A 20,994-nucleotide genomic window follows, 5' to 3' on the forward strand; every position below is an offset into this window, starting at 1 on the left:
AGATTGATCTTTGATATCCTCTTTCAATTCTTGTGGCAATGGAGTCGCATGACGCTGTGTCAAATCTGCAGTTTCAATCGCAAGTATTATCCCAACATTCTCGTCAGAACATGCCTGTGCACCCACGATCCTTTAACTCTCTCCAACGTAAATGCGACCCGATGAGAATTAAACGTACAATATCAAGCAGACGCAAGCAGTTGATGACGCTCAATACTGAAGTGGACTCGAGGGGCGAACCTGTCGTCCCAGTCCCAGCAGCATACCAAGATGGTATGTCGGAATGGAGCACTGCGGACACATTTCACTACTTTGGCTTTCACGAAGTTGCAACTGCGGGAGTGAAATCGCTTAGTGTTTAGAACCAAGAGAGAAACCATGTGCTTGATAACAGATGAAAAATGGACGCCATGAGCCTGCGAGGTTGAGGACGCGAGCCTAGGAGCCTCCCGGACCAATGCCGCCTGTCTGCCGTAGCTGTCTCTGCCCTTACCATGTCAGATGCTGCTCGAACCTCCTATCTTGCCCCATCCTGGAACCCATCGAAGCTTCTAAAATCCGGAGACCATGCTTCAAGTATTCGATTTCACGCAATCTGTTATTTCGCGGCTGTTGGGATCAGCCTTGACCTGCATGTTCATCCATTCGCCTCCGTCATCCTTTTGCTCAACAACGATGCCTTCCATCTCTCCACCACGTACACTACAGTCACTCTTGACCTGATCAATGCCATGATCTTAGCGCTTATCCTCTCCATCAGGGCGCCTCGAGGTATATCGTGCAAGCTTACCTGGTTGAGAGCGTCCTTGCAGCTCATCTGGCTCATGTAGACTGACTTTTTATCGTCGACGCCATTGGTGAGGTGGAATCCCACCTCAATGTGATTGCCTTTGAAGTTGACGCACCCCCAGCGCTGGAGGATGTTGTGTATTAGCGACTTGCTCTTGGCGACCAAGCTTTGCTGAGCTCAACTTGACTTGCCTCTTTTCCTGTCTTGAGGCGCCCAACAAGGTACCGACAAAGAGAGTCAAAGGCATTGCTGACTTCATCGTCTGTTCCAATGCCTGACCATTTCTCACCAGCGCCGTAGCACGTACTGTCGGCCAGAGAGACGCCAGAGAGGAGAAGTAGCATGAGGGCCGCGATGGTAGATAGCTTGAAAAGCATCTTGACTTTTTCCGTTGTTTTTAGATGATGGCAAAGTGGCTTTTAACGATGGAGGGTTTGGATTGTGGGATGACTCGAATTATTTTGCCGCAGGAATGGTGTTGCCTATCGATAGTAAGATCTTAAGGAAAGCAGGATGGGACATCGGGGATCAATACAAGGATGTAAGTAACTACCAGCTGCGAGACTCCAATCAACTTTGTCACTGTTTTCTGAGCTGTGACTTGTCAGGCCTGATCACTCGTCAAGGCTAGATTGAGAGCCGACCTTGGTAATCACTGCGGACTACTACCTCCAGATGATTGATCAGATGGTGAAGCTTCACGTATGTGCACGCAGTAGAAATACCAAGTGAGGAGTGCACTGTTCGAAAGCAGCAGTGGAACAGACATCCAGAGACTGCGGACGTTTACAACCTAGCGTTTACACCTACAGACTTGTACGCCGCTTGGGAAAACGGAGACCCAATGTCAAATGTCTTGAGAATAACATTCGTCATTGTAGCATCTTGGTATCCCCGAGGCCATCAGTGGCTGAAACTTCCGGTAGCTACGCAGTTTCGTGCTTGCGGTCTGAAGACGGATCCAGAACCACCCATGCTTTGGGCCACAGATCTACTGCCTTCATTGGATTTCGTGATATAAGAGAGAGCACTGGTGACTACAAGTATAAGTTTGGCTACCTGCCAGCAAATTTCACCACACCACCACAGATATCTAAGAGCGTCCAGGCTTGGATGCGCTTCGTCTGATGTTGAAGAGAGCACGAGGGGAACTCGTAGTAGTGACTTAGCCCTGGTCACATATAAGTGAAGCCCAAGTGAATGACACCACTGTCTACACATCTAAATGCAGAAAGAAACCCAGCATTCTATGTGCAACTTGCCAACGACATGATCTCCAGCCCGCCCGATTTTACATGGACTCAACCACGCTATCACCGTCAAATAATCTCCCATCGGCCACACACACCAACCGAAATCACCATGCACTTCAACCTGTTCACCATGTCTACCTCGCTGCTGGTCTTACTCACCGGTACTGCGTTGGCTGACTGCAACACCGAAGGAGCCTCCTGGTCCGATATTGAAGATGACGACGCTATTACAAAAGCCTTCAGCGATCTTTGCTCTCATATGGCTGGGAACTACGAGATCGGTAGCAGGGTAAGTCTACATGAGGCATGTAAAAATACAGGGCACATAGCTGATAAGTAGTTTTGCAGGTTGAGTACTGCACAAATGTCAAGAAGAACCGAATCAACGCGAGAATCGACATTTCCCAGCAACCCGAGAACGGCACGACGGCCGTGCCACTTTACAAGGAGGTCTGCGAGGATCTCTTGGGCCAGGCAAGTTGTCACGCTAGCCCTCCATTCCTGGCAAGACGACATAACTGAGAGTTTGAGTACTGACTATATTACCTGTATCAGGTGAAAAAGAGCTGTCACGACCGGGGCGGCGTGATAGACACCAGTGCACATGCTGGCTCCGAGTTTCATCAGTGGGGCTACGTTCATGGCAAGATTAAGGCTGATCCAAACCGGCGCAATTGCTAAAGCAAGAGTCAAAGACCGAATCTTGAAGCTTCGAAGATTTACGCACCATGCGGAGTTCAGCGAGGCGGACAGAAATTTGAGCAGGAGCAGCGGCTGGGACTCGAAATCGTGGCGAGATGGGGACAGAGTGACCAACTCGCATGCGAGGCGCCTGAATCAGCTTTGCGGTTTTTAGAGTTAGTCGGCCTAGCTAACGCGCAATGATTGACATACCAACTGGCATTTCAATAATCAGCTATCGCAACGAGACTTCTTTCGTGAGATAGGTGGATGGAAAGGACGGCTCGAAGGCCACATGCATGGTCTGGAAAATCAAAGAGTACTAATCGTTCCATGGCTTGCCCGTAAAGTGTAAGAGAGCCGTCCTTGGCCAGAGACGTACTCACCGGGGACGCGGTCCTATCCCAGTGGTCCGCTGGGGACTGCGCCCGTGCTACTGTCTGTGTCAAGCGAAATACTACCCCCCCCCTTATTAATCGAGTTAGTTTTATGCATACTACTAAAATTTATAAATAAGCTTAAGCACTTACTAATACCCTCTTTATAAGGTTATTATTATTATTAACTACTATAAACTATTATTAACTTTTATTTAAATATATTTTTTTTATAATTTAAAATAATAAAATTAAATTTTACTTATTATATAAAAGTATATAGCTTTTATTTATTTTAACTAAAAATAATACTTATTTATTTAAATTTTTAATTAATATATTTTAATTAATTTTTAAAATAATAATTAAATATTTATTATTATAAAAAATTTATTTATAATAGTATACTATATAATTTATTAATAATTATATAATAATATTTAAATAAATATATATATATAAGCTAATAGTAAAAATAATTATTAATAAATTATATATTATTATTATAATTAAATTAATTATATAATAAAAAAAGTATAATAAAAAAGCTATATTAAAAATTATTTTAAAAATTATTAAAAATAAATTAATTATTATTAAATATATAGCTTAATATATAATAAAAAATATTAAAAAAGTTATTAATAAGCTAAATAAAAGTATAATTATTTTTAAAAATATAAATAATTTAAAAATAGCTAATAATAATAATTTTATTTTTAAAATAATTTTATTATTAAAAAATATTAAAAATAATATTAAAATTATAAAAAATTATTTTATTAATTTATTATAATTAAAATTTTTAAATAAAGTATTAATAATATTAATTATAAAAATTATTAATATAAAGTTTTTTTAAATATTATTAATAAAGTATTATATTATTAAATTTAGTATTAATTAATTAACTTTTAATATTTTTAATTTATAAAAGGATTTATTAATTATTATAAAAAAAAAAGTTAAAATAAAATTTAAAAATAATAAAAATATTATTATTAAATTATACTAATTATATATTAAAATTAGCTATTAATAAGTATTATAAAATATTTTTTATTAATTAAAATTAATAAAAAAATATTTAAATTATTTTAAAAAAATATTTAATTATTATAATTTAATAAAAATACTTTTTATAAATAAAAGCCTTTTTTTTTTAATCTTTATATATATTTATAAAGTAACTTTTTAAAAGTTATAAATAATATTAATATTATAAGCTAATTTATTATTTATTAAATAATTAATAATTAAAATTTTTAATAAATTATTAAAAATATAGTTTATTATTAGCTTTATAAATAATTTATTTATAATTAAATATTTTAAAAATATTAAATTATTTAATAAAAGCTTATTATTTTTAAAAGTTTATAATAAATTAATTATTATTTATATATTTATAATAATATATAATAATTAAAAACTTTTATAAAAAGCTTATAAATAATTAATAATATAATAAAAATATAGTTTAAATATATATTATAAAGCTAATTATTATTATTATAATAAAAATAACTTTTTATATTAATAATATTATATAAAATAGAATAATATATATATTAATTTAATTAATAATAATTTATTAAAGTAAATAAAAATAATAATTATTAATAAAGTTATTTTTTATAAGCTATTAATAAAACTTTTTTTTTAATAATAATAATAAGTTAAAAATAATTATAATAATAAAAAATTTAATAATAATAATATTAGCTTTTTATAATTATAAAAAAAATAAAAAAAAAGAGTTAAATAAAAAAAGAGGATTTATATAATAATTAATTTATTAATTAACTTTTATATTTTTAATTTTAATTATAATTAATTATAATAATTATTATTATTATTATTATTATTATTTAAATTATTATTATTATTATTATTATTATTATATATATTATAAAATTTTAAAAAACTATTAATATTATTATTATTAATAAAACTATTTTTTATAAATTATTTAAATAGTTTATAAAAAAAATATAAACTTATTATAATATTTTTATTATTATTTTAAATTATTAATAATTAAAAAGTTTTATATAAAAAATTTATATTAAAAATATTATAAAAGTATTTTTATATATTTATAAAAAAAATATAATTAAAAAAGTTATTAAAAATAATAAAATATAAAAATTTAAATTTATAAAAGCTTTATATTAAAAATAATATTTAATTTAATAAAAAAGGTTTATATATAATTATATTAGTTAAAAAGCTTATAAAGCTATATTTAAAAGAAAAAAAGAATTTTTTTAGCTTTTTTAAAAGTAGTAAAAGTAATAGGGTAGAAAAGGACTTATTATAGCTATAAGGGTTATAAATATTGCTAAAATTGTTAATAGCTGTAGGAATAGTAGCGTATGCAGTATGTGCTGGATAGACGAGCCTTATCGATAGCACTTGCCAGCTGGCGCCAGCCGGCTGCCAGCTGCCAGCTTAACTGCCCAGCTCGCCTATAGCCAGACGTACGTAGGCTGCAGCCTTCGGCTGCAACCTTAACACCAACCAAGCAGAATCTACACTACTCCAAACTACTCGTTTCGTGACGAATTACCCGTACGGGAAGCTAAACCAACAATAGCTGTAAATAAGTATATAAATAAGTTTTTTAATAGTATTTAAAAAAAGGAAAGTAATAATAATAATTAAAAAGTATTATAGGTAATAAAAAAAGGTAATTTAGTATAGTAAAAAGAAGTTTTTTAATAAATAAAGTAAGTATAAGTAGTTAAAATAAATATATATAATAAAAAAAAGAAAATTAAATATATTTATTATAATATAATTTTTTTTTATTATAAAGCTTAATTTATACTTATAATTTTAATATTAGTTTTTTTATTTTATAATTAACTTTTATAATATTATTATTATTTTAAATTTTTTATATTTTTAATTATTATTAAATTAATTATTAATTTAAAATTTTTTTATTAATATTTTTATATAATAAAAATACTTTTATATAGCTTTAATATAATATTTAACTTTTTTTATATAAAAGTATAAAAAATTAATAAATTTTTAATTTAAATTAAAGTTATTTATTTTAAATTAATATTAATACTTAATATATTTTTTTAAATTATTAAAATAAGCTTTAATTAAGTTAAAATTAAAAAAATATAATAAAAAATATATTAACTAAAAACTTTTTATTTTAGTAATAATATAAATTTATTTATTATAATATTATAAAGCATTATTTATTATAAAAATTAATTATAAGCTTAAGTATAAGTTTATTTATAGTAATATTTTCTTTATTAACTATTATAAAAAAAACTTTTTTATAATATAGCTTTTATATATTATAATATTAAATAAATTATTAATTATAATTATTAAAAGTATATAATAGTAAGCTTTTTATTTAAGAAAACTTTAAATTATTAATATATATTTAATTAATTTTTAATTAGTTTTTTTTATATTATTTTTTTTATTAATAGCTAATTTATTATAAAAAATAAATATATTAATTATATATAAAAGCTTTAAAATTTTATATAAATAATATTTATAAAGATTTTTATTATATTAATAAGTTAATATATATATTTATTTATTAAACTAATTATATATTTTAAGCGCTTATATAATAATAATAATTAAATAGTTAATTTAATAGTTTTTAAAAAGAAAATATTATATTTTATTAAAATATATATTAAGCTTTTTAAAAAAAAGATTTTTAAGCTTTTAAATTATATAAAATAAATATTAATTAAGCTAAGTAAATTTACTAAAAAAAAAAATTTATTAATTTTAAAAGCTTATTATTTAAAAATAATATTATTTAATAATAATTATAATAATATACTTAAAACTATAATACTTATAATTATAATTTACTTATAATATTATTAAATTATATTATAATAATATTAAAATTTAGCTTTAAACTATTTATTAAATAATAAAAAAGTTAATTATAAATAAAATTATAATATTTATAACTTAATACTTAATAAGTAATAATTAACTATTATAATAATTTTTATTTACTTTAATTAAATAGTTTAAGTATATAAGTAATAATAATAAGAATATTAAAGGAAGAATTTATAAGTACTTAAACCTGTTTATAAATTTTAGTAGTGTGTATAGGATTAACTTAATTGATAGGGGGGGGGGTAGTATTTTGCTTGATATAGACAGTATACAACGCGTAACTAGCAAATGGAAGAGGCGAAAAAGCCTTATTATGCTCAGCACGAGGCGCAGCAATGAGCCCGAGGTAAGAAAACAATTTGATGCCCACTCACAAAGGATAAACAGAGGGGGAAAAGCCCAAGAACACGCCCCCAAAGTTTTGGTCAAATGTAGGGTAAATCCTCAGGTCAGCTCAGAATTGATCCTAAGACATGGGGCAACACTTAGCCTGGGGACATGTATTGCGTAGTCCAGTCACGTCACGTACTGGCCCTGCTTCATGCTGACTGTGCCACCAGCAGCTGTGACTTGCAGGTTGGGCTCAGACGCTTCGAACGCTAAAACCTACTCTCGCGACCTTCCGACCTGAATAAGTTATGAGCTCGCCACCTCCGGACAACTACCTGCACCCTCTTCGACAACCTCCTCTGGCCAAGAGTCGAAGTTTTAGAACCACAGCTTGACGAAATCCCGCAATGAGCACCCCAGAGGCCGAACTGCGCCAGCAGTGGGGCAACCCGCGAGACATCCTCAGCCTGCTCCTCCTCCTCGGCGGCGACATCGTGCAAAAGGCCATCGCGCAGCTGGTAGGGCATCAAGTACGGCCCTTTGGGCAGCGCGGCCCCGCGATCTCTGTCGCGCCCGTGGCCTTCTCGTTCGGTTGGGTGGCGTACGGCTTCTCGAGCCTGCTGGCGGCCTTTGGCGACATGGCTCTCATGCCGGCGTGCGACCACCCGTGCGTCCTGGTGAACTGCTCCACGGGTTTTTCGCGGGAGAACCGGTCGTGGGCGCTGGGGAGGCTGCTTCGGGACCATGAGATCCGGCATGAGGTTGACCCGCGTTCGGTGGAGGAGGGCGGGAGGGCCGAGTCTCTTCGGGTCGATATTTTTGAGCTGTTGCCTGTGGCGCCACCGGCTCGGGATCTGGTCTGGTGGCTGGGGTGGGCAACTTTGTTTGTCCAGATCGCGATTGCGACCGTGCCTTGGGCTTTGTACGGCGACTGGTCGATTGCATTGGTTACCTTCTGTGGGAGCTTCCTTGCACTTGTCACATGCGCCATACCGCAATGGGTCCAGGAGAAATGGACTGCTAGACGAGTTGAGCAGCACAAGGTCACCTGTTTGACTCGGGGGAACGGCAGCCAACATGTCATGGTGTTCATTGCAGCTCCAGGCGCATGGGATTTCGAAAGCCTTGCAGCTGGATCGCTCTTCCCGCAGCCGGGAACTAGAGCGATGGCGCTCGGATTGAGCATATTGTGGACTTGTCTCCTTATAAGCGTGTCGGGCATCCAGTATCACATGTGGTATCTCGTGTGTATCGGCGGCATAGGAATGCTGCAAAATCTCTTTGCGGCTGGGGCGCCAAGGTCACCTCGAGCTAGCAGGTTCCATCTGCGCAGGTCCACTCGTGCCCCGGCGATCATTGGGATGCGTCAGTCGTATCAGGACCAGGCAGATGACGAGGTCGACTTGAAGGTCACCGAGGACGGGCTCGCCGAGCTTGCTCTTTGGGTGTCCGATAATTCACAACCTTGGAAGCCGAGTGAGACGGGCGAATTCAAGAAGCGGTCCCGGCCTATGCCGAAATGGATTGATTCTATGTCGAAAAAAGACGGAGTACCGCACTGGCTGGAGCCCGTACATCCTCACGTGGTCGCAGGCGATGCAAATATACATCCATCTGCCATTTCTGTGTTATTATTCCGGAGTTGTAAAAGGGGGCATGAAAATGATTCTGCACGGAAGAGAGAAGTGCATGTTCCAGGTGTGCATGGGGCGTTGATAGAGCTTGAGAAGTGGGTGCCGACGGCTGGGCTCGCCATGTTGGAGATATTCTTCCCTCGCGGGCTAGCATATAATGACAAAGCTGTCCGGGACAGTGTGCACAGACGCTTCTGGAGGCAGGCACATCACACCAAGGTTCTTAGACGGAAGACGGAGGTACGAAGAAGGCAGCAGTACCGAGCTGCCGCAGTAATATAGAAGTTCCAGCTAGACCACCAAGCTACCAAGGCGTAGATTATTTTACATGGATGAACTCGGATAGAAACCGCATTACCCTCAAGATACTTCTCGTGTTTGAACTTGGGTCCTCGATGCCTTTGAACCTCCAGCTTTCGTCAGATGCTGCCGCTGGGTGCTTCAGGAAGAAGCTGGTTCTGTTCCTCTTCAGCATCTGCATTGATTGGTCCAGAGACTGGGCATGCCGCCGTTCGAACTCGGATGCTCGTAGTTTGAGGCATTCCCTCCATTGTGCGAAGTCAATGTCCCAGATGGCGCCGTTTGACAGGAGAACGGAGGCCAACTGAAGCCAAGAGTCCCATTTCTTATACTGATGCATAAGTAATAGTTGAAGTATCTGATGCAGAGGATAATCAAGTGCAAGCTTATAATCGTTATTGATGGACTCCGGAAAGTAGGCGTTGACGTCAGCGCCGCCGTCCAGAAGAGTACGAACCACGTCCGGTGCTCGGGGGTGCCATGACTGTGCAGCCGCGCTGAGTGCGGTGGCCCATTTATATTTGCAAAACGCATTTGGATTTGCGCCGTGGTCGAGAAAAAGCTGCACCATGTCCTCCGAACCAGCCAGCGCAGCAGCTACGAGTGCGGTGTTGAGGCGGTCACCCTCCAGGGTCTCGAGGCTGGCGCCTTCCTCAACAAGCGCCTCGAACACAGCGGCAGTCGGATACCGATAATCCGGATTTTTTGCGCTTTCGAAAGTGGCCCAGACTGCAGTGTTTAACGCATCACCGTATACTCCTCCCACCTGCTGGTTCACATCGGCGCCATGTTTGATCAAAAACCGCACTTCACGCACCTCGCCGGACTTGACTATCTCAATCAAGGCAGTGGTGTTGCTGCCGAATTGATCTGTCCATATCTCACTCAAGTCTGGGGTATGCCCCAAAAGTAGCTGTAGGACCTCTTCTTTCCTACTCTGGGAATGGTGACCCGGCTGCAGGTGTTCTGACCACCGACACACCAATGAGACGGTTCGTGCGGTGACACACGCCCCTTGCTCGATCAGTACATAGGTTATTGCCGGATCCCAGGGCCAGGACGGACCGCGGTGCCGAGATAAGGAAGCTTCGAGAGCATTTCTGAATCCCAAGACCTCCCACTGGGCGTTCACATCCGCGCCATTTGCCAGTAGCCGGCGGACCAGGTCCTCGGCCCCTGTAACTACCGCCGCTGCCAGCAGAGATCCCTCTCCAAGACGCACATTCGCGTCCATGCCCTTGTCAAGGAGCATTGTGATCGTGTCTGCCGACATAGAAGCCGTCCATCGGAATTCCTTCAAAGTCTCTTCCACCTCCCCCGGCCCCGCAACAAATCGGTCCAGCAGCAGTTCCAAAACCTTTAACGAGTTGCTGTAGATGGCGAAATGCACAACGTGTCCGTATCGTCTCGTGAATGGTGAGCACATTTCAGTGCGACGTCGAAGCAACTCCTCCAGTGAATTTACCGAGTCGTTCCCTGCCGTGACAACGATTGGGGGCAGCTCGTATTCTTCAATAGTGTTGACATGGGCCCCTCGATCCAAAAGACGCTGAAGAATCTTCACCTCATCGTGGATACAAGCCAGCGCCACGAGCGACAGCTTCAGTGGTCGAAACAGACACGAAGAGGGGATAGTCCGAATTGGCTGCCACTCATATGGGGTGGTGACCGAAAAACCACCGTTTTCGTCAAAATTGAAAAGATCCCACCACTTCGTCAAAGTAGTGTAAAAGCCCAGGTAACATGCCAAGCTGATGGGGTTCATCTTAGGCTCCCCTTCCCAGGTGGGGGGCATCATTGGCCACGAGAAAATAGACCAAGATTTGAGCGAATGTCTATGGAATGTATGCTCGAGCCATCTGTCATAGATCAGGCTGCTCTCTTCTGGTTCACCCAGGAACTGCTGTAGTATCTGGGACAGCCTAGCAATGCTATGGGCCTGACGGTGCTCTTGTGCGCGCACATGCGTCGGCCAGGCATAGATTGCATATTCCGCAAGAGAGTTTTTCATTTCCAAATGGTCGTTTGCCATATAAGGATCTGTCACTGGGGTTGAGGTTTTCCTGCAAGGGCACACATAGCCCTCGCTAGTTTCAGAAACGTCATCGGGGCCATCTCGCGACCGAGCAGACTCCCTGCCGAAGGTATCGAGCAGGACCATCAGGCACACCTTCCCAACTTCAAAGTGAGCAAGATCATAATTGCAGCAGATGCTGCCTTCAAAGAATTCTGCCACCGCTTGATGTGCTAGCCGCCACACCGGCTGGCTCTTCCCTTCGTCGTCATTGAGCCTGTCGTCGATGCTACCATCGTGGCTGACGTCAAGAACGTCAAGGCACAAAAGGTTATGACACAACTCCAGAATCAGTTCTTCATCCACATCTTGGCGCTGTGGCATTACTTCATCGGAATCTGAGTCCTGGGAGATGGCAAGCACCAACTCATCGGTAGTCAGAGGCCTTGCCGAGCACATAACCCACCGGACCGCTCGGTCCAAAAGATTCCTCTCATCAGGATCCGATGCTGCCCTTTGATATATCTCTTCGTAAGTCTTCTCCAAAGAGTCTGGAAGTTTCGCGAGGCGAGCTTTGAGCGCAGGTTCAGTTTTGCAAAGCAGTAAGTGCTCCATTTGAAGTGATGCGAATAGGAACATATCCCCGCTTTTCTCCAGAAGCGTGTCGATAACATCGGTCCGGAACTGTTCGGACATCTTAGACCATCTGTGGTGTTCTGCAATTTGAGTCCGCACAAAGATTGCTATGTCGTCCGTGTTGTGCTTTTCTTGCATGCGAATAGCGGGGTATTTGTCGAAGTGTCGGAGCATATCTTTCTCGGGTCTCGTCGACACAAATATTTTGACCGGCTGGTCCTTTGAGTGTCTCGTTGCTAGTGTGACCAAAAGGTTGATCAAGTCCCGTCGTTGTTCCTTTTCACACTCGTCAAGGGCGTCAAGCACGATAGTGGTCCTAGGATATGTGTCAATCAGCGCCAGCAGACATGCTTCCCATTGAGCAAAGGTCGAGCTTATTCCCTGCCCTTGGCTTTTCTTCCACAAATTGTACACCGTTTTGTGGATGGTCCCACTTTTCTCAGCTGCCTTCCATGGTCCGGTGGCCAATTGCCGTATGATGTTCCGCAAGATCTCTTTCGACTCGCGGCGCGCTGGGTCTTGCTTGTTGCAATAGAAGTAGGCGAAGGCTTCATCGTTGCTATTTGTTGAAAGACCCTGCTCCACCCAATCGACAACTCTCGATGTAGAATGAGTTTTTCCTGTACCCACTTTGGAGTTGCGTTAATTAGCATATATCTGTGATCAAGCTGACAGACGTCTCGAGCACTTACTGTTGCCACAAAGGAAAAGAAGTGCAGAGCCCTTGTGAGCGTACCATCGACAAAATTTCTCGTCCTGGATTACCCAGTCGCAGGTGCCTTGCATACGGCTTGTCCCCGAATCATGGTATTTTCCGTGTTGCTCTGGAGCTGCAATAGGGGACAGCCACTTTAGGATCTGGTGCTGTGCCGACAAGCTTGTCATTTCAAGGACTTGAGACACTTGGCCGCTGAGTTTGCCGGCATACGCCTGGAGCTTTCCGTCTCTCAAAACAACGCAAAAGAGGCTCCAAAAGGTTTGATACGCTTCTGTAACACGCAGACTGACGATGTTGTCAAATTCTCTCCGGCGCGCAGGCGCCTCGCCATCCAGCTGAAGCTTGCTGCAAACCGAGTCGTAGCAGTCTCTGAAAGGTTTGATGAAGTCTCTGTCGTCTGGGAAGAGCTGTTCGAGTAGCTTGAAGAAAAGCTTATGTAGTGAACTTGTCTCAGGAGACTTCAACTTGAGTTTGACATCTGTGTTGTAGAAACTCGGCAGGTATTGCATAGGAGCTTCGTCTGCGTTGATTTGGTTCAATACAACAGGCACCATGCCATGTATCTCAGAAACGCGAGATGTCCTGACTTCTAGGAACGCGAGCTCCGTGAGGACATGGTGAAAGTCGTCTTTTCGACTCTCAGTCTCGACGCGATCTCGGATTAGCGCCATCGTTGACTGATCAGCTCCAGTATTGCAAAGCTCGACGATGTCTCCGATATAAGACAAGGCGGCCGGGTTGTTATAGTATCGTTCAAGGACCTCTGAGCCGCATACAATGACCTTACTAACGCTAGTCATTGCCGGCAATCCAGCATCGTCAGTTCTCGGTGGGAGCAGGCAGAGTTGGTTGGCAAGAATGTTGCGGATGGCGTCAGTGCCCTCGATTCTGGGTTGGAGAAGAGGGAGCGCCGATTGATCTGACAGTATTTGAGCATGGATCTTTTTCAACCATGATATCATCTTCCGAACACATCCATCATAGGCGGTTCCCTCTTTTTCGTTGTCATGCGCATAAACGATGAAGATGGTAGGTGCAAAAGTGGGGTTGCTGAAGAGGCTGCTGGCGGCGAGCTGGTCAAGGATCTTATCGAAGAGCATTTCGCGGGCTTTGAACAATCGTCAGAAGCAACTAAGAAAATCACAGATATCACTTCGCTTTTGAGCCTCGAATGCAAAGCATGGATTCTTACCAACGGACGCATGTAAAACGGCTTCTGAATCTCCCGACATGCTCGGGATTTCAGAAGAATCTCCCTTTCGTTTGAGCGCCATTGTTAGAGTCGAAACGGTGTGTCGAACTGCTCAGGTGGTGAGTTGTAGAATCTCAAGCGTGCTTGCCATGTAAGAGGTGCACATTCTAAATTGTTGTTGAAGGTTCTGGGTAGCGATTTGCGTAAGAGCTCTGTGTAAAGAGCTGGAAGGAGGTGCCTGAATTTTGTATGCTGGCACATGTATCAGCGATCCGTCATTGTCGCAAAAAGCAGATGCGTGACCACCTCTTGGCATTCTGCTCCTTGGGGTACAGACCAGATGGCACACTTCCAAGGTTCACCACAAGGCAACCCAGCAAGGCATCAATCCGTTCCCGCAAACGAGGCAGAAGACATTGCCCCATTTTGTGGCATTTTCCTGTTGTGTAACCACACATTGCTGCGGGATCCACATTTTTCAAAGGGCACTTCACGCTCGAGGAACCCCACTTATCAGCACTAATGCGATTAGGCCCCAGTGTGGTTGTCACGGTCTCTTATCATTCGCGGAGTCTGAAAGACTTGCCCTTGGCGCGGCACAGATGTAGGAAGCCACGAAGATGCGCCACTCGCTCTGTTGACCAATTTGATGCTGCGCAATACCTCCTCCTCACCTGCAATTACCATTCGCATCTAAGCCGCAGTGGAAGCTGGGCAGTCCCCATGATATCCATTGCCGCCTGCCAACAGCCAATTCCATGATGCATGTTTGTTTCATCAGCAAATTACGTGCAACGAAGTATCCTGCACCCCAAAGGCCCCGGTCCTGCTTACCTAATCGTGGGACACTTTGGAAGGCAGCTATCCTTCCTGTCTCTTAGCGACCTGTGCAGACAAGGTCGTTCAATAATCTTTGATCACGTATATCTTATGAGCGGTGCCTCTATAGGTCTCCACTACAAGACTAATGTTGCGTCTCTATGCACAGATAGAAATTCTTTCTAGAGCGAAGTCAAAATGTTAGTTGAGAAGCTCTTGGGAAATACAAATAATACCTATGTAAGCTATAGTTTTGCGGCGTGCTCAATATGCATATTTGAAATCTATCATTCATGGGCGTATCATCGTGATAAGAGTAATTCTCAGTATGGCAATTGTTCAACATAGGAGATTTTTGAGTACTTGAAGTGTGAGTTCGAAAGTCGCTGTAGACATGAAGTGTAGAATCATGCTTAGGTTACCATCTAGATTATCAGGTCTTGAAACGCCCATTGAAAATACTCATGTACTATGCTCAGTGTATTTTCCTCTTGTCTCCTGCTACCTTTCCTCTCATTCGTAGGCAGATCGCCCTTGGTAGGGCCGAATGGAGGACCGCCCATGCTTTTTCCAACTCCGCTTGATCTTGGATCCGTCGCAAGAGCCTGCTAGCGACCTCAGAAACCAAAGATGTGTTGAAGGGACTATTATGATCCGCTGTTCCCAATTTGGAAAAGAAAATTCACGGCCAGATTCCAGTACAGTCGGTTGGTAGGGAGCGGATGATGGCCAAACTTCCTTCGACTCGGGACTCCCCCCATGCTCCAAAAACGAATCGAGCTCCAGCAGGTATGCGTTTTCAACAATGGTGTCTGGTCCAATCTTGAATGCGAGCGATAGCATAAAATGGCAAGGCCCTACCAACCTTTCGCGCCCTTTAGTGGAATAAGATACCAACACAGTTGGATGGCTCCAAACTCCAGAAATAGTGAGATCATCCGATTACGGATAATTGGCCATGTTTCTTGTAATGAGCCGAGTTTCTCTGTGTTACATAAAGCTAAAAGCTTTTGAAATGGGGTTGGGCTCATATCGGAAAGATTGGCGTTTAGATCCTCGCCGTTCTCGAGGAGACACGCAAAGTATCTCGGCATACTGTATCAGAAAAACCAGGAGACGCCCCTAAGGCTGTTTCTTGGCCGCACCAAGCGTCCAGGAGCGTTTCCAACGGTCGATCTGTAACAATTTCGAAGTAGTCCGAGGTCTATGACAATTTCTTGTGCAGGTAATACGACAGACCGGATGTGAAGATGCGTGACCTTAGAAGACGAACGGATTGCTGGGAATCACGAAACAAGCCAAATTTCGAAGCAGACGCGGTTTCGTGTTGGCCTATAGCTTCTTCGAATGCGTCGATATGGGCTGAGACGGCGTATTCAACCTCATAGGTGGCTTCTGAGTACCCTTCAAGATGAGAAGCAGCTTTCAGAAGGCCACGCACCTTTCTCAAAGGCATTTTCCATCGAGGAGTCTCGTCGTCGCCGTAGCGGCGTTTGGGTAAGAAGGTGCGTGATTTGATCCACGCAGTGTGTGCTTTCACAATTGAAACGCCGACACAGAAACCTTTTGGTAATCTGCATTCTAGAAAAGACCCCGTCTCACGGGTCTTCAGGAAATCTCTGACAGTGCGGTGGAGGAAATAGACCTTATCATCATAGTGAACCTCCAGTAAGCCTTTGCACCAGCCATTCAGACGTTTTTCAATATCGTTCAAGCGCTTTTCGACAAAATCCTTGCGAGAGTGTTTTATAGCCAGATCTAATGCATAATTTGGGTTGTCGAACTCTTGTTCTTGAAAGTCGTAAATTGACAGCTCCAGGGGCTCTTCGACTGCCACAGCGGTTTGCAATGCGGATGACATTTTTGGTCCATAGAAAGGATCCACCGATGACAGAATGTGCTTGAAGAATTGATCCAAGTCCGGAGGGAAGCCCTTGACCCTTCGGTAGAGATCGGATAGGCTATCGTGGTTGCTCATGCCCTCCCTGACTTCCTTGGTGACAAGGAAAACCCAGAGGAAGACGCCCTCTGCACGCCGCGTTATCAAATCCACTATAGAGCCTGTATTTTCAATGCCTTCTGATAAATATTCCCAAGCCCAATGCTTGAAAATCCTTGCTTGAGTATATTTCCGGATGTCGTTTTCCGTCAGCTCATGCACGCGGATCACCTGATCCAAATGCCTTTTGGAAGTCGTTCCATGGTCGACTAGAGACGCAGATTTTGATGTCATCAGAAGCCAATCCAATTTCACTCAAGGTGGTGCAAATTTCGACATGGTCCCCTCGATACTCATCAAGCCCATCAATGCAGATGAGAAACTTGACCGCTAGTTCAGGAGGGGTAGTGATGGATGAGAATACGGTAAGTAGCTCATCGAGTGGCCAATGATCTTTCTGGGCCCCTTGTCCTTCTCCAGACGTTTCCCATCGATCAGGGCATAATTCTTGTATCAAACTCGGGCATCGCTGAAAGACGCCATGCAATAAGGTGCGAAACAGACCCTCCTGGGACTTTTGCAAAGAGTTTCCAGAACACCAGAAGTAATGGCTCGATATAAAGACAGGTTCACTGCCCGCCCATTCCGCCAAAGCAGTGTGTGTGTTTGAGAGTTGTCTGCAAGAAACCTCATAAGGGTAGACTTTCCAGATCCGGGTTTACCGGTGACCCAGAAGATCCCTTGCCCACATCTGAGCCACTCAAGTAGTCTTTCCCCTTGGCTGGGCAAACCATCCGGGTGGAATATCGAAGATAAAGTCGCATTATACGCCCGACTTATTGCCTCGTATCTATCCAAACGATGCTCGAAAGATAGACTGCTCAAAATTGCTTGTTCTCGGGTGATATCTCGTTCTGCAAGGCCGAGAGCGGTCAGTTGATCACGCATTGCCTCAACTTCCGAATTATCCGGCATGATTTTAAATCTTGACGTGATGACTGCCCTAATCTCGTTCAATTTGATGGCCAGTGTGTCGAAACTGGCCCTTTGATCGACCTCGAGAGCATAGGCTCGCCCCGCCAAGTGTTCCAAGAGTCTTGTGTGACGCTCGAGATGATGCCTATATGGTTGGTAAGCCGGTTTCTAATCGAAGTGTTGGGCATCAAAAGTGCTTACTTGGATATGCGACACAGATGGACTGTAATCTGGGTCTCGGTCCTGGTTAAGCGCTCCTTCAACTGGTTTATCACGTCTTCCTTCCGCATCGCTGCGAACGCGGCCTTCAAACTTTTGACTCTACGTTTCGGGCCACCTTGCACCTTGAGACTATGGATAATTTCCAACAGGGTGCTACAATCGGACTTGCAGGCCTTTGCCAGGGTGGCTAGTGAACTGGTACTGTCTCGAATCTCCGGATCCGCAGTGTTGATTTCTATGCTGCATCCTTCTTCAAGTGTCGAGCTGAATCGATTGAGGTCCTCGTAGGTTTCGTCAATTTCAAGGTCTCGAGACAAGCCTGCGACCGAATCATTTATTTCCGAACCCTTTTTGATCAGGGTAGTGGCGAAGTTAACGAATTGAACGATAGACGCAGCGAGCCCAAATGCAGTGAGGGGCTCCATGATGTCTGAACACCAGGGCTAACAAGCCAATGACAAGGCAGATACGGTGTCGGGCTGGTCAAGTTCAGCTAGAGTCTCTGAATGAAATTGCTTGAAAAGACGGGGCACTTCAGTGAACCCATTGAAAATAATCTTCTCCCGTTTGTCGAATGGGAGAAGGGGGGAGAAGGAGGGACTATCGTGTCTGGCAACTAGAGAACACCCCGCATCGTCTCTCATTGTCTGCCTTGCTGTGGCTATGTAACCCGTACCTACCTTAGAGCATGGCGCAGCTGTTGATACTAATGCGTGCATGCCCAAAAACCACAGGCACATTAGCTCTCATTCGTTCGAACACAAAATCCCTCCATATGTGGCGCAAGCGGCAGGTCGCCGCGGTGCAGCGGTGGCACAGTAGTGACACAGCAGCAGTAAATCTCGTCTGCATTTAAGTGTGCAAGCAAAGCCACAGCAGAACCCTTGGCAAGGTCCTGTGACCAATGTGCTGTGATATCTCTCGGTGCCAGGTTAGATCAGCTGGTGCTATTCTGACTTGGGCGCTCGCCATAATCTCTCAATCGCACGCAAAGGCGAGAAATACTGGACAAAAGCACATGATGCGGACAGAATGTCGTGCTGTACGAATGACTAGACAGGAGTCGCAGGGTCTTACGGCCTTGCACACAGACACTGTTGATGCTACATAAATCTAGTCGGTAAGTCCTGATAACAGTGCCACCTCTTCTGTTTCGGTAGGATCAGGAAACGCTAGAGGCAAGTTCCTTTTAATACCATCTGACGTCGAAGATCACGTCAAGATCTTTCCCTCTCCAGGACTTTGTCTTCGATGACAGATACGACCCGGCTGTCTCAAGAGGGCCATGTGACGAACGAAAAGATCAGGGGAGTGTTGGAGTGATGATCTTGTCTCGAGTCGTCAAAACGATGCAGTTACTCTAGCATTGAATTAGATGAGACCAGGTCCTCTGTCCCATATGACTGGGAAATTGGTGAAGTACCTGACAGCTATCTCGCTACATGATACTGTTTCAGTACTGTATAGTGTATATACTCGGTTCACTAAACGACTTCGCTATTGACCTCAAATCCAGAAGGGTGAAGCCTGTGAATCCCATCGCTCCAGGTGGTTGCACCGCTGGCAGATACGACTGTCGCAGCCTACGAGCCTCGATGTTTGCACGCTGACACTGTCCGTCGAAGGCACTGGAGTTGGCAGGATAGTAAGGGTACGGGATTCCGGCCACCGCAGCCGGCGGGAGCATGAGTCCGGCGGGCACGGGGGCCGGTGGGTACGTGGGCGGAAACCACACCGTCCTCACGTTGGCCCCAGGACCCGGCAATACTTGCACGGAGAATAGACCGTGGATTGGGTAGTTCCATTGGAGCTGGTTTCGACGGGCGACGCTGACCATTGGCTCGTAGGCTCTGAGCGGTGTTATGACGTTGAAATTGACGTTCCTTATGAATGGTCCGGCGTCCTTCACCCACTGATAGCATGTATCCCAGGGGAACTCCCCAGCACTTCGCGCTATACGTTTCTCAAAAATCAGTTCTCACTATGGACTTTGAGGTGACATCTCTCATGTGTGAACGAATTTGTCTGAATCATATAAAAGAAACCAATACTGACACTCTCAAGACGGAGGCCCTGCCCCAACTTCGGCTGGCTCGGGATGGCGAAAGCGGCTGGGCACGTGCGGCGAGCCTACGGAATTCCTGAAAGGTATACAAGAATGGTCTGTTGGGCGTAGGCGGCTGCCCCCAATTGACTGACGTCCGGAGGAACTGTACATCGTGGACCGAGGTGAGGACTGTGACATCAAAGAGGCTGACTCTAAAGTAAGCTTCTGTGGCCTCGGCCTTGAGTTGTTGGCAGACTAAACAGAAGCTGGCCAGGTCTCGAGGTCTTAAAAGATCTTCAAGATCCATCCTGGGTTGCCCTTGGAACACAGTTCCAAGAATTGTCATGCGCACTGCCGGCGGTAGTCCCATTAGTGTATTGAAAGCTGGCAAACCCGGAGGGAATTGTCCTGGTTGGATCGCAGCCGGCGGTGGCACTGGTGATGGTGGAGCAGCGCCCAAAACCCTGCCGCTTCGCAGCGTCATACCGTTGGCAGCCATGGTATTGACAACAGTAGCTTCTCGTGAGGAATTGGTATTCCCGTGCAATTTTTATGAATTAAAAATCAAATGGCTAGAAGCGACAGGTTTAATGTGTTTCAAAGTGAACATCATGCGCTCACACAAAGACGCGGATCAATTTGACTAACCCACAAACGGCCGTTATATCTTCTGAATGGATATATGGTGAAGAAAGACTCGGCGGCTATGTCTTTGAAAGACTTCCTCGGAGAGAGAAGGTCATTCATAAGAGACACTGCAGAAGCAATGATGCTCCTGATGAGTCCCACAAACCATATTGGAAGATTGTAAAAAACACAACAGTGCATGAATAATGGAAAGCAGGCGAGCGGTCGGACTGAAGTATAGAATTAATCAGTCAATGGCTGGGACACTCATAGAGATAGCACATATGTATAGAAACAGAGTCTCACAGTGTCATCTTCAATCTCGGCGACGTGTCGAAGTAAAAGTTAGATGAACAGAAGCATCGCCAACAATGAGTATAAGGCTAGCAAGCCCAATTGTCATATCATGATTCAAGGTAGCTCATATTCGGCGCCACCAAAAGAAAAACTCGCAAGCCGGGCGCTCGGCATATCATCAGTCTCTACGATATCTTCGTACAAGGAAATCGTTCTATACGCAAATAGAAA

The 20,994-nt window shown here is 42.7% G+C and overlaps 6 protein-coding genes across 6 annotated transcripts; 2 read left to right on the top strand and 4 right to left on the bottom strand.

Annotated features, from left to right (window-relative positions):
* Positions 1-182: 182 nt before the first annotated feature.
* On the bottom strand, positions 183-1,167 carry J7T55_015294 (uncharacterized protein; the record flags this gene model as incomplete). The annotated part of the gene is made up of 4 exons (XM_053139516.1): positions 183-488; positions 591-719; positions 791-913; positions 973-1,167. 4 exons carry the CDS (start codon positions 1,165-1,167, stop codon positions 183-185), a joined length of 753 nt encoding a protein of 250 aa, XP_052997022.1.
* Positions 1,168-2,152: 985 nt separating this feature from the next.
* On the top strand, positions 2,153-2,899 carry J7T55_015295 (uncharacterized protein; the record flags this gene model as incomplete). Its single annotated transcript, XM_053139517.1, has 3 exons — positions 2,153-2,332; positions 2,392-2,521; positions 2,643-2,899. The coding sequence occupies 3 exons, from the start codon at positions 2,153-2,155 to the stop codon at positions 2,897-2,899; spliced, it is 567 nt and encodes a 188-aa protein (XP_052997023.1).
* A 4,851-nt stretch (positions 2,900-7,750) lies between these two features.
* J7T55_015296 (uncharacterized protein) lies at positions 7,751-9,259 on the top strand (the record flags this gene model as incomplete). Its single annotated transcript, XM_053139518.1, has 1 exon — positions 7,751-9,259. One exon carries the CDS (start codon positions 7,751-7,753, stop codon positions 9,257-9,259), a length of 1,509 nt encoding a protein of 502 aa, XP_052997024.1.
* Positions 9,260-9,296: 37 nt separating this feature from the next.
* J7T55_015297 (uncharacterized protein) lies at positions 9,297-13,919 on the bottom strand (the record flags this gene model as incomplete). Its single annotated transcript, XM_053139519.1, has 3 exons — positions 9,297-12,556; positions 12,620-13,753; positions 13,838-13,919. The coding sequence occupies 3 exons, from the start codon at positions 13,917-13,919 to the stop codon at positions 9,297-9,299; spliced, it is 4,476 nt and encodes a 1,491-aa protein (XP_052997025.1).
* Positions 13,920-15,860: 1,941 nt separating this feature from the next.
* Positions 15,861-18,217, bottom strand: J7T55_015298 (uncharacterized protein; the record flags this gene model as incomplete). The annotated part of the gene is made up of 4 exons (XM_053139520.1): positions 15,861-16,684; positions 16,827-16,985; positions 17,318-17,715; positions 17,772-18,217. The coding sequence occupies 4 exons, from the start codon at positions 18,215-18,217 to the stop codon at positions 15,861-15,863; spliced, it is 1,827 nt and encodes a 608-aa protein (XP_052997026.1).
* A 946-nt stretch (positions 18,218-19,163) lies between these two features.
* Positions 19,164-20,338, bottom strand: J7T55_015299 (uncharacterized protein; the record flags this gene model as incomplete). The annotated part of the gene is made up of 3 exons (XM_053139523.1): positions 19,164-19,230; positions 19,298-19,745; positions 19,927-20,338. The coding sequence occupies 3 exons, from the start codon at positions 20,336-20,338 to the stop codon at positions 19,164-19,166; spliced, it is 927 nt and encodes a 308-aa protein (XP_052997027.1).
* Positions 20,339-20,994: the final 656 nt, after the last annotated feature.

The sequence above is a fragment of the Diaporthe amygdali genome (assembly GCF_026229845.1).
Source record: "Diaporthe amygdali strain CAA958 chromosome Unknown NODE_5_length_1802954_cov_64_987939, whole genome shotgun sequence".
NCBI classification, from domain to species: domain Eukaryota; kingdom Fungi; phylum Ascomycota; class Sordariomycetes; order Diaporthales; family Diaporthaceae; genus Diaporthe; species Diaporthe amygdali.